The sequence below is a fragment of the Asparagus officinalis genome, chromosome 3 (genome assembly GCF_001876935.1).
Source record: "Asparagus officinalis chromosome 3, Aspof.V1, whole genome shotgun sequence".
NCBI lineage: Eukaryota > Viridiplantae > Streptophyta > Magnoliopsida > Asparagales > Asparagaceae > Asparagus > Asparagus officinalis.
This window is the reverse complement of record NC_033796.1, coordinates 112,500,553-112,514,676: the sequence shown is the minus strand read 5'-3', so window position 1 is coordinate 112,514,676 and position 14,124 is coordinate 112,500,553. Positions and strand designations below refer to the sequence as shown.

The 14,124-nt window shown below is 36.8% G+C and overlaps 1 protein-coding gene and 1 pseudogene across 1 annotated transcript in view; one reads left to right on the top strand and one right to left on the bottom strand.

Moving 5' to 3' along the window:
* Positions 1 to 7,200, bottom strand: part of LOC109835620 (subtilisin-like protease SBT3.18) — an 18,361-nt gene extending 11,161 nt beyond the window's left edge. The window contains exons 1-3 of the mRNA XM_020403590.1: positions 7,085 to 7,200; positions 6,900 to 6,991; positions 6,626 to 6,794 (exon numbers count right to left, since the gene is read on the bottom strand). Coding sequence (XP_020259179.1) covers positions 6,626 to 6,794; positions 6,900 to 6,991; positions 7,085 to 7,183 — 360 coding nt within the window. The 5' untranslated portion in view covers positions 7,184 to 7,200. The remainder of the gene's footprint in view (positions 1 to 6,625; positions 6,795 to 6,899; positions 6,992 to 7,084) is intronic.
* LOC109835619 overlaps positions 8,040 to 14,124 on the top strand; it is a 6,382-nt pseudogene continuing 297 nt past the window's right edge.

Below are 14,124 nucleotides of genomic sequence, written 5' to 3'. Positions count from 1 at the left end.
CAGCTTCAATGCCTTGCTTCTAAACACTGATATAACACCATCCATGCCTATATATATATATGTATTACAGATTAATGCATCAGTTTGAAAATAGGCATGATCCACCTCATTTCACAACTAACATATCTACACATAGACGTTGCCTCAGTCAATGGAGAGAATCCAGTTCCAGAAATCAACAAATGGATTTTTGGGAGAGGATGTTAATCTTCATTTTCTGTTGTACCTCTTGTCTCATTAATATGTGCTGCAAATAAAAAGTAGTGCAGAGACCACTATTTTTATTAATGAATGATTCTGATTAATTCTAAAGTTAGCACTAATAATAAATTCCATTAATTAATTACAACCAGGGGCACAAAAAAATTTGTATCTGGGGATGTATTTGTAGCTTTATTTGTTAACTATAAACGTATGATTACTAAATATTTGTAGCTGATAGAATATGGTTATAGATTAGAACATGTAGTGAAATATTTAGATATGAATCTGAAATGGGTATGGATTCTCTACAAACTTGATTATAAAGAATACCTGCAATTAGTTAGATGAACTAAAATTATTGGAAGGAAAAAAAAGAGAAAGTAAAAAAGAAAAGGGGCGGTCTGAATGGTGCATGATAGCGCACGATTTTTGTGTGGCTATCTTGCGCCCCCGCCGAGATCTTAATGGCCAAGAAGAAGAAAAACAGCAGGAAAAAATCCTAGAGATTGGATTGAGAGCCTCAAAGATGATCTTGACGTCCTCTGATGATGGTGCTGACGATCGAAGTGAAGAAGATGATGAAGATTTCATCGTTATGGGATCGACTGGGCCAAAAGGGGGAAAGAAGTCAAAATCTATGTCTGAGATTTTGAATTCAGCAATTATTGTGTATCATCAAGGTCCTCCTCCTCTTTCAGGTGCTCAAGATCGTCTGCTATGGAAAACTATGCACAAAGAGTCTGAAAAAATTTAATACCTGAAGTTTGCCTGCTCAAGCCTGGATTATTCTTGTTTAAATTCAAGGGAAAAGATGAAAAGAATGAAATTCTATGTAAAGGTCCTTGGTTTTTTGGCTCAAGACCTCTTCTATTGAAGCCTTGGTCTAATGGTGAAGAAGTTGAAAAAATAAATGAATGTGTATATCCTATGTGGATACAACTTTCAGCTTTGAGGCTCAATTTGTGGAATGCAAAAAGTATTAGTAAAATTGTTAGTGCAATTGGGTGCCCTATTGCCACTGACAGATTAACTGCTAATAGGCAATGTTTGTCATATGCTAGGGTGTTAGACGAAGTTAACATGTCTTCCCCTCTCCCAGATCAAATCACTATTCAAGATCCAAAAGGGAAACAATTAATTCATTCAAAAAAATGATTTATGAGTTTAAGACTAAGTGGTGTGAACTGTGTAAACAAGTTGGACATGACACAAGTTCATGCAGGAGGCATGTCAGGACTCAAAAATGGATCCCTAAGCAAAATCAAAATATTGTGCCTGGTAATGCTATGAAGGAGAAGGAAAGCACTCAAAAAGTGAATGAAGTCCCTGATTCTCAGGTTCATGAGAAAGTTCATCAAAGATTGGAGATAAATAAAAGTTGGAACAATGGAATTCAAGATGTTCGGAATGAAGGCAATTTAAATGATATTCCTATACAGTTTGGCATTGGAAGTTCTCTGGGGAAAGATACTGAAGAAGCTCAAGGTTCATCAATACAAAAATCTGGACAGCAGGCAGTGCACAAGTTTGTGCATGTTGTGCATGTAAAGCAATCCAGAATTGGGGGAGTGTTAATTTTAAAGATTCATCTCAAGGGGATATCTCATGGAATAATGTTCAAAAAGGCAAAAGCAATAAGGTTGTCATTCCTACCAATTCATTTTCATATCTGGAGATCTTGGATATTGATCCCTCTTCTATTGACAAAGATGTAGGGGGAAAAGACAATGATGAACGTATCATTCTGGAATGTTAGAGGATTAAACAAGTCCTCTAAACAGCATTTTGTTAAGTTGTTTTTATCTCAATATCAGCTCTCTTTTCTAGCTTTGCTTGAAACAAAGATTAAGGGCAGTAAATTACAGCCTGTTACCAAAAACATTCCTAAAAACTAGAGATGGAATTCAAATGTCAGTAACCCTAGTGAAGCCAGAATTTTGATTATGTGGGATCCAAATATCATTGATATTCAAATTATTAATATATCAGAGAATTGTATCACAAGTAAAGTGAAGTCTTTGGATAGGAAAATGGACTGTATAATTTCCTCAATCTATGGTTTTAACCATTTGGAGGCTAGAAAGGATTTATAGCTTGAATTAAGAGTACTACAGCAATCAATAGGGGATGATTTGTGGCTTCTATGTGGTGATTTCAATAATGTCATTAGTAATGAAGAAAAACTTGGTGGTTCAATGCTGACAGAAAATGACATTAAGGATTTCAAAGATTTTATTGATGATTGTCATTTAAACCATCTTAAAACTATAGGTTGCTTCTATACCTGGAATAATAAACAAGATCATGATTCTAGAGTATGGAGCAGATTGGATAGAGCTCTGGTGAATGATGCTTGGGTCAACATGTATACTTCAAGCCAGGTAGAATTTTTACTCCCAAACTTTTCAGATCATTCCCCTGCTTTGGTATCAGTTTATGATGATTGCTTAAGAGGGAGGAAGCCATTCAAGCTCTTAAAAATGTGGAAAAAAAACATGAAAGTTTCCTCCCAACGGTGTCTACAATATGGCAAACAAAGATAGAAGGATACAACATGTTCTCAATTTGTAAAAAGCTTAAACAACTGACGGGAGCTCTTAAGGATATTAACAAGCAGCATTATCACAATATTAGTGAGCAGGTTCAAAGAGCTAGAATTGTATTTGAAGAAGCTCAAGGGAATTTACATACAAGCCCCCTTGACCCTGAGTTCATCTCAAAAGAAAGAGAGTGCATTGCTACCTACAACAAACTCCTGGATTGTGAACTTTCTTTCATCTAGCAAAAAGCAAGGATCAATTAGAGTGTCAAAGGGGATAGATGCACTAATTTTTTTCACTCTGCAATTAAATCCAATAGACACCATAATAAGGTGTTGGTGATGTACAATGGCTTGGGTCAAAGAATCTCTGATCAAGAAGTGATTGCCAGAGAATTGGTGTCTTTTTACAAAGACTTAATAGGGAAAGTTTCTGATACTCTGACACCTGACATTCAAACCATTAAATCTGGGCCCTGCTTGAATGATTCACAAGCTAATCTTCTTTTCAATCTAGTTTCAAAGGATGAAATAAAAAAAAACATTTTTTTAATGGATGATAACAAGGCCCCAGGCCCTGATGGATATAGTGTAGCATTCTACAAATCAGCTTGGCCTATTATTGGAGAGGAGGTCTCATTAGATATAGAGGAGTTCTTCAAAAATGGGAAACTACTGGGTAAACTCAACTACCATCTCCCTTATACCTAAGGTAAAATGTCATAAGTCACCTTTTGATTTCAGACTCATCTCCTGCTACAATTGCCTCTATAAATTCATCTCTAAAATTCTGACCAATAGAATTAAGCCTATTATGGGCGCATTGTGAATGAAGCTCAAAGTGCTTTTGTCAAAGGTAGACAGATTATAAGTAACATCTCTTTGGCTCATGAGCTTGCTAAAAGTTATAACAGGAAGAACATTTCACCATGGGTCATGTTGAACATAGACATAAGAAAAGCCTTTGATACAATTAACTAGAATTTCTTGAAAGAGATGCTAAAAGGGCTGGGGTTTCCTATAGTGGTGATTAACTGGATCATGGCATGTATTTCTTCACCTAAATATTCTATATCTCTCAATGGCTCTCTCATGGTTATTTTAAAGGTGAAAGAGGATTAATGCAAGGTGATCCCCTCTCTCCATATCTCTTCATTCTGGGCATGAAGTAACTATCCAGGAGATTAAATCAGTTGATGAATGATAGGTTATTCAGATACCATCCAAAGTGTAAAACTCTCAAAATAACTCATCTAATTTTTGTGTATGATTTATTACTTTTTGCCAAAGAAGACTTGTACTCAGTTCAAAAGCTCTATTAATGTGTCAAGGGTTTTTGTGACACCACAGGGCTGGAAGCAAATTTGGACAAGTGCTCTATATATTATGGTGGTGTGAATGATTCTGTCAAAACAGATATCCATTGATTCCTAGGATTTACTGAAGGAACAATTCCATTCAGATATCTAGGTGTTCCCTTTATCCATAAACGACTTACATATGTTGATTGCTATCTACTCATCGATTCAATATCAGGCCAATTTCAGAAGTGGTTAGAACATAAGAACCTTTCTTACGCAGAGAGATTACAAGTCATTAAGAGTGTGATTTTGGGGGTTCAAAATTATTGGGCTTCTAATTTCATTCTTCCTGTTAAAGTCACAATGAAGATGGATGAGTTGTGTAGGAAGTTCTTATGGGGGAAGACTGAAAATTCTTTTTGAACTTCATTGGTTTCATGGGATAAGGTTTGCTGTGGAAAAAAAAACAAGGAGGGTTAGGTGTGTCCTCTGCATCTAAATGGCATCTTGCTTCAGCTTTGAGAAGCATGTCGTAACATTCATGTTAACAAAGATTTTATGGATCAAATGGATTCATGGGAATTACCTAAAACACTTGGATGTTTGGTATGTAAATGCTAGAACTGGGGACTCTTGGATGTGGAAGCAGTTGATTAAAATCAGGGATAAAGCAGTGAATGCTTGTGGTGGTGTGAATAATTTGAAGCAAATTCTTAATTCTTGCTACAATGGCTCAAAGATCCAGATATCTGATGTGTATACTTGTTTCTCCCCTATTTCTCAAAGAGTTCCCTGGTTTAAAACTATTTGGGGGAAGATGAACTACCCAAAGTATTCATTTGTGTTTTGGCTTGCTGTACAGAACAAATTACTCACTCAGGATAGATTAATAAGGAGAGGGGTTATCAATACAAACACACAATATCTATGTGCTGGTGCAAGTCTTGAGAGCCGCAACCACCTGTTTTTTATTGTTGTTCTCAAGAGAAGTGTGGATTGCTATTATGGATTGGCTCAAGTTTGATTAGCAAGCTTGTGACTGGAATATTCTTATGAACTAGTTTAATACAAGACTAAGAGGTAAATGGTTCAAACAGAATATGAAGAGGATGGCTATATTGACTATAATTTACAGTGTTTGGAGGGAAAGGAATGTCAGGTTTTTCCAGCAGAGGTGTAGAAGCTCAATGCACTTGGTTAAGGATATCAAAACTAATATCTTAACCATATACCTGAATAATCCTATTCTAGCCAAAAATAGAGATTAGCTTTTATCTTTGTAAGAATTAGAAAGTCTTCTTGTTAGAAATTTTGTTAGCCTTCTCTTTGTAGAGATCTTAATGTACAAAACATTTTCAAATTTGGTAAATGAATAAAGTTTTTCATTGACCAAAAACACCTAATAGTATTAGCTTATATCAATGAGTCCCACAACTAAAAGTATTTTTATATTATTTAGATAATTAATATCATATGGGGTCCACTAAGTCAAGAGTTTTGATTGTTGAGTTGTAAAGAATCTCGACAATCAAGAATATATAGGATCTTTACCCATCTATTCAAATATATGTTGATCAGAAAGTTATGATTGTTATGAATCTTAGGATTAAAGGATCTGAGGTTAATTTTAATGATCAGAGCTCTAATCTTAGCTTTCTGGATATAACCAACATATTAGTTAGATCTTTTATATCATATGAACTATATTTGTGATGTAGCATTCGTCAGTCCAATCGAGCAGTCAATGTGAGTGAAGATGGGTTGACCCGTCATTGTGGGCTCTGCCACCGTGTGTGGCTAACGTATGTTGATCGGGTCAATCCCGCACGTCAACGTAGGTCGATCAGCCAGCCATGCCCATTGACATGTGGCATCCGTCGGAGCCTGATATATTTGTATTTTTATATGCATATGGTTAGGGAGTACATGATATGAGTTTTCCTTACTGATAGTACATATTTGTATTTGTATTCACATCTGTCATTAGTAAACAAGTGTGAATATGGTAACTACCATATCCAACCGTATCCAATTAGTTTTCATCTCTAATTACAACTCATCCCTAGTTTACACTCAAAAGAAATCATACCCCTAAACAAATCAATGATTGTAATAAAATTAGTGGTCTTGCTACTTTTTTTTTTTATCAATGAAAAAAATTATTCATTTACCAAATGAGCTTGCTACTATTTTTTAATAGTAAAGAGAATCACAAATATGGTTTGCACCTCTGACTACAACTCGTCCCTAATTAATCTATACTCAAAAGAAAATCACACCACTAAATAAATCAATGGTTGCAATAAAACTAGTGGTCTCGCCACTATATTTTTGAAGATCCAAATCCCAAACACATACACACAAAAGAGATCTAGTTACCATAAATTTTCTTGTAATCTATTATTTGAGCTTACTATGCAATATCTTACACTTATATTAGAAAAAGAGAACAATGAGTAATCCACTCATACGAGAGGATTCTCTCATTAAATATTATGTGGCTCAGTTTCAACCAAATGAATAAAATAGGAGAGAGAATCCTAGTAACAACATTGAGTGAGATTTAGTCACATCATTGTACATGAGAGAATGCTTTCATATCATATATAATACTCATCTCATATAAGAGAATAAAAATTAAAATAATCTTACTAGACAAATTGGTGGCTTGTGTTGAGTTAATAATTGCTGCAAAACCAGAGAAGCTATGCCTATAGCTATATAGCATTGCTTCTTTTGCTTCATCTTCTCTGCAAAAGGAATTAAGAGTACAAGTAATGAATTAATGTTCAAATACAAGCTAGCTAAGTTGTAAACAAATTAGGCAGATACTATAGTAGGAGAAACGAGAGTACTTAGAGAAGACGTCTGAGAGGAGTTGGATATGACTTTGAGTGGTGAGAAGAGGTTCTTGGCCTTTGTTGTAGCCCAAGTAGACAATGTATACCTGATCAGGAGGGGAAATTGAGGAATGCAGATATGAACAATGATGCTTATTCTTTAAATTTGCAGTAAAATGCTGCTAAATATTTGTACGTACATGAGATGGGTAAGTAGATGCAACAGATGGGAGTAGTGAGAGATAAGAGAGGAGGATGAAGAGCCCTAGAACAGTAAGAGAAATATTAGGAAAGACCATTGCTTAGTTAAAATTAGTTAACCTTGCACAAGTAATATAGAGATAGCATCAACCATGAGGGGGTTATTTATATAGAGATGGGGGGATGAGTACTGTTGGAATGAGAGCATAGAGATAGCATGGGTGCAGGGTGCCTTGCATTACAAGCATGCTATTTTGCATTATGGTAGCTATGTTTAGCTAGGTTTTATTGTAGCTATACCTAGCATCTCTCTCTCTCTCTCTCTCTCTCTCTCTCTCTCTCTCTCTCTCTCGATGTCAAGCAGAAAGCTAATTTTTATCATGTTATCTACGGTTAGCAACTTCTGATCGACTTGGCAACTCTATAAAGTTTGGAACTGAATTATATATGCATTAGTACTAAATGATAGCTTTTGTTCCCTCAAAAAAACCTAATCCAATGTTTTTAGATCTATAATGATTTTATTTATATAAAAGATTGCATGTGCGCGTACTTCATTACTACTCCAAAAGAATTTATTTAATATCAGTCAAGACTTTGTTCCTTCGCAACTAGGTTGACTTATTAGGGCATCTAATTAGGCAAGTTAAGTGGCTGAGCCTTGATTTTGTCCCGGTTGTTTCTCCATATAACTTATGAGCTTATTAAATTTGGTAATCTCTAGGATTATTAACACTGCCTAGTGATGTCTTGTCCTAATTTTAGTGGTTGTAGTAAATACACATAAAAAAAGTAGGGAAAAATGCTTCCAGCCCGCAAAATGAAAGAAAACGTGCTTCCTCCTCCCAAGACTTTTTCAACGGGTGTTTGCCCCCAAAAGTAAACTTTGTGTTCTCTGAGCCCCAAAACACAAAATCCAAGAGATTTAAATTCGTGAAGACCATAATACCCTCCATGGCTACCTCCTCCTTCCTCTCCAAACCCAGTGACCGCAACCTCCTCTCCTCCTCCTCCTTCCATGGCCTCAAGCTCTCCTCCGCCTTCAAAACCCAATCTTTTTCCTCCCCATCATCATCATCCTCCGCCCCCAAAATCTCTGCCTCTTACGACCTCTCCTCCCTCTGCTTCCGCCCCATCAAAGAATGCATCGTCTCCCGTGAGATGACTCGCCGCTACATGACCGACATGATCACTTATGCCAACAGCGACGTCGTCAGCGACGACTGCGGCACCGGATCCGTCGGCCTCTCTTGTGCCTACGAGCTTTCCAAGAACCCCGACATCAACATCTCCATCATCGAGCAGTATGTCTCCCTCGGCGGCGGCACCTGGCTCGACGACCAGCTCTTTTCCATCATGGTCGTCCGAGAGCCCGGAGAGCCCGTCCACCTTTTCCTCGACGAGTTCGAGGTCCCCTATGACAAGCAGGAGGATTACGTAGTCATCAAGCACGCCGCCCTCTTCACCTCCACCATCATGAGCAAGTTGCTGATGTAGCCCAACGTGAAGCTGTTCAACGTGATGGTGGCGAAGGATTTGATAATTAAGAATAGGAGGATCGGGGGGTCGTGACGAACTGGGCGTTGGTGTCGATGAACCTTGGCACCCAGTCATGCATGGACCGAACGTGATGGAGGCCAAGGTCATGGTTAGCTCTTGTGGGCATGCATGATGGGCCTTTTGGGGGCACTGGGGTTAAGAGGCTGAGGAGCATTGGGATGATCGACACCGTGTCTAGGATGAAGGCGCTCGATATGTTAAGGTTACATGTTAGTTGTTAAGGTTACGGTTTGGTTGTTAAGATTATAGTTTGGTTGTGAAGGTTACGGGTTGGTTGTTAAGGTTACGGGTTGACTGTTAAGTTACGGGTCCGTAACCTTAACAACTAATGCGTAATAGGTGAATTCTCATAAACAACAATATTAGGCAATTGAAAAGCTAAAAAACAAAAAAAAATGAATATTATAAAAATATTTTTAGAATTCAAAGGCTTCACAACCAAAGCGTAACCTTCACAACCAAAGCTTATCCTTAACAACAAATCCGTAAGCTTAACAACTAACCCGTAACATTAACAACCAACACGTAACATTCACAACAAATGTGTAACCTTCACAACCAACGCTTATCCTTAACAACAAATGTGTAACCTTAACAACCAAGGTGTAACCTTCACAACCAACGAGTAACCTTAACAATCAACCCGTAACCTTCACAAACAAAGTGTAACATTCACAACCAACCATTATCCTTAATAACAAATATTCTAAAAAATTTATTAGAATTCAAAGAGCTCAAGAGCCCCAAGGCCCAAGGCCCATCAAAGACCCTTAAATATATATTGTGGCTATAGGGGTTTGAACCCCTAACCTCTTGTCTAACCTCCCAAACATTACCACTAGGCCAAGTAGCCCAAAGTATTCATGTCACTCAAAATATATATACATATATAATGTAACGTGTAACCTTCACAACTAACCCGTAACCTTAACAACCAACTCGTAACCTTAACAGTGGACCCGTAACATTAACAATTAACATGTAATCTTCACAACCTATAACCTTAACAACCGACCCTAATCTTAACAACCAAGCCTAACCTTAACAACCTACCCTCTCCCCCTCATGGCTTTAACCCATAACCTTAACTAGCAACCGATAATCTTCACAACCAATGCATAAACCAAGACCTCAAGTTGAAGCCTTGAGGGGGAGAGATGTTGAGCAAAGACCACCACAGATTAATTTTACTCACACAAAAGTTGCCTACTATATCATACATTGCTATATATGTTTCTGAATCTTACAAAAAAATCAGTAAGAAAAAGGAAAATTACCCAACAATTAACCCTTCAAAAAACAAAAAACAAGATTAAAATCACTAACAGGACACACTTCCTTCTTCCACCTCCTCATTCCCTTCAAATGCTTCAATTTTCACACAATATTTTACCTAAAAATTCTTCTTGCACTCATCAACTAGCCCCTTAAGCTGTCCAGCAAACCGATTCACCATATCCCTCCTTCCAGTCACCAAACAAATAGTGAGAAACCTCGCCAAGAACCTCATATGCTTGTTCATCAGCCCCAATTCTTGTTGTCCTTGCCCTAACCCTAATCCCTCCCCTCTAAAGTACTCTCTGCTCAAGACCACCTCATAGAACACAAACGCCTCCGACAAAATCGACAGCGAGGGGATTGACGGAGCTTCGGCGGTGGTGGCGGGGATTGACGGAGGTCAAGCTTCTCTACTAGGATTGATGGAGGAAACTCTTTCAAGACATACAGATATAAAAGAGAGAAAGAATGGTATTATAGTCTTCACGAATTTAAATCTCTTGGGTTTTGTGTTTTGGGGGCTCAGAGAACACAATGTTTACTTTTAGGGGAAAACACCCGTTGAAAAAGTCTTGGGAGGGGGAAGCACGTTTTCTTTCGTTTTGGGGGCTGGAAGCATTTTTCCCAAGAAAGTATAAATATTCATAAAGTTGGTAATCTAGTAGTCTCTTGTGATATCATTGGATATTATCTAGCTCTGCCACTGGGCACATTGCAATGATTCAATTGTAGTTCCTACACTATTTCTTCACTATAAGATATAATTATATGGGATATCAATTTGTGATGCCCCTGATTTCGTACATGGTTATAGTCCAAGGTGAACCCAAATATGTCAAACCTGTCATGCACCGACACTATGCAACAACATGTTTCACCATCACAAAAATATCTCTCTAGTAGATGACAAACAATAAGAAGTGAGGGTACAAGAAGATAGAACAAAGATGATAATACAAAGAACACAATGTAGAGAAGAGATATCCAATAATTAATATAATCATGTTCCAACATGAGAAAAGAAAGTACATCTGATAAACTAAAATAAGAATAATAAATCTCTAATACAAAAGAGTCAACTGAAAAGTACATAGGCTCTCAGTCTCTAAACAAAAAAAACAGAGAAATACAACTTTAAAAGACTAAAATCATAAAATCTATTGTAGAGCACTAACTATCTACTAATCCGTCAACTTGCACTCTCTGAACCCCTGACTCGCTACCTGAAAAAAATAGAAACAACGAGCGTCAAAGCCCTAGCGAGAACATCTCCACTGCCCAGGGGGAAAGGGTTAGGTGTATAAAATATTAAGCATATGCATATATAAATCATATATCCTTAACTAAGAGAAGTTAAGATTTAGAAATCTACAACACGAGAACGAGTATATCGAGCGAAATAATCCAAATAAGGAAACCCTCATATATATATCACGTATTTCAAATTGTGGATCGCTAAATATCAACTCCAAAACCCTAAGAAATAAATATACAATAAAGAACCATCAACATCTCATCCAAAATATGTCGTATATCTCATATCATAGTATCTCACACTACCCTCGGGTAGGTTGGCACGGAAACAAAGGTACAATCATGTGAAAACATTGTCAAAGTATATACCGTCACATAAGAATATCACATGATGGACTACGTCCACAAATTATACTTTCCTAAGTCCTAGGCGTCCTAAATATATAGAGTGTAGTCATCCGTAGTATCATGCGGCTCATGGACTAACCCACTCGGAGTATAGTCGCCCGCTATATCATGCGATGCACGGACATTCACACTCAACCACCCAAAATAGTAATGCATCATAGTGTGTAGTCGCCTGCATTCTCATGCGGTGCATGGAATAACTCACTCAGAGTGTAGTTGATCACGTTCTCCTGCGGTGCACGGACTAACGCACTCAAGCATCCAAAACTACTATAAACCAAAACAAATGTCACTTCCTACCATGACAAAACTCAAAATATTAGACTACGCACCTCCAAAAGCTTGTGCGTGCTCAACCTAATACATGCACTCTCATGGTCACATAAGTGTATCGATGTTCAGCTCGTACTTCGTGTTTGTGACCAAACGCATGTATATGCAATACATCCCAAATCAAATGACTGAAACATCACATCGGTCGACCGACGATGACGTGCACAAACATGTACACACAAACGATCCTCAAACAATCGACCGATACTTACGTCAGTCGACCGACCAGAAAGAAGTCCTAGGTTTCCTATGAACCAATCGGTCGACTTATTACTTTGATCGGTCGACAGACTAGAGCAAAAATTTAGCTCCTGAAGACTAGTTCAGTCGACTGATTCTTCTGATCAGTCGACCAATTCTAGTAATGGATAAAAGTAATAGGTTTTATCTACAATTCATCAAAGTCAAAATTTTTTAGAAGAAACACATGTATGAAATCTTGATTTAATGAAATTAGGGTTTACTCTACTACATGAAATAACAATTATCAATTTGAGGGGATCTAATAACCCTAGCATAATTATGTTTGTAAAATCATCATGAAAACAATTAATCTAGCAAAAGTCTCATGTTAGATCTATTTCAAAACTTCAACCCTAATAAAAGAACTCGTTTCTTAACTTTTTGGATCAGAAACAAACAAACTTTTACATCATAAGTTTAAGGGGTGATCTCTACATATAAAAAAATAGGTTTTGAAAATCCAAGAAAAACAAAGAAAAACGGGGATGAGTTTGGAGGAGATGAAACTCGCCTCAAAAATTCGCGTTGAACTCCCACACATGTAAGGAACTCGATCCTCCCTCCCAAAAGCTGTCGATCTCATCCACCTCTTGGCCTTTTTGCTTCTCAAATCTTCTCCCAACTCAAAAGAGAAATCTTTAGGGTTTTGAGGGGGGATGGCTGATGTTCAAACGTGAGGGATGAAGAAAAAAAGAGAGAAATTTGGATTATATATATATATAATATATATATATATATGATCAAATAGACCCGAACTGACCCAACTCGAAACCTAAACCCTGTGCATTGTCGGTCGACCGATCCCATTGATCAGTCGATGGATCAGAAGATGGTTTCAGTCGACAGATTCTTATATACATGCATATTTATACTTTGTATATTCATATATGTACATTATCGATCTCAAATTGATTTGAAACATACTCATTCATCCTAGAATAATATCAACCATAATAAAACTCATTTCTTATTATTTACCATAATATTTTCCAAATTTATGTGGTTTTACACAATTCTCAAAACTAATGACTCGTTAAAGGAGCTCATACTTTTCTCTCTTGTAGTGTAGAAATAGTGTAGGGGAGAGTAGTATAATTGTCATTATTCATGGTTGAATGACTGTTATATTTACTAAAAAAATTCTACAGATCATTTTTCCTAGTATTTTTTATTCTTTCTTTCGTTAAAGTGGATTTTAAACACTTTTGTCCAACCAACCCTTAAATATGAAGACAAAAAATTCTAGTGATATTACTATTATTATGCATTAATGTTTATGAGTTGATTTTTACTGATAATAACAATAATATGATTCAAGAATTCAAGAAGTCTATGATAAATGAATTTGAGATGATAGATATTGGCTTGATGTATTATTTTCTTAGCATTAAATTAGTTCAAGACGACAATATGATTTTCATTTGTCAAAACAGGTATACAGTAGAATTTTTAGAAAGTTTTCAAATGTTTGATTGGAATCTTATTAGGAATCATATAGCAGCCGATACTGAATTATTTCGAGAAAGTGATGATGCACATGTTGATCCAACATATTTTAAGCAAATTGTTGGAAGTATGAGATAACTTATCTACACGAGGTTTGGTATTGCTTATGGGATAGGTCTAATTAGCAAATATTTGCAGTCTCCTTGCCAATCTCATCTACAAGCTATAAAGAGAATCATGTAATAACTAAAGGGGACTAATGATCGTGATTTATTCTATTCTTCATCTAACAATGGTATTATTGTAGGCTATTCTAACAATAATTGACGCACTAATATAATTTTAGCTTTTCTTGACGGCAACATCCTTGACGAGATGTAAAACATCCTTGAGATATGAACCGTCAACAATGTTGTTGTCAAGGATGTTCACATTTTTTATGGAATTTTAACATCCTTGACGAGGGCTGTCAAGGATATTTTGGGCCAGCTATAAAAAAATGGTGGGAAACTCCCCC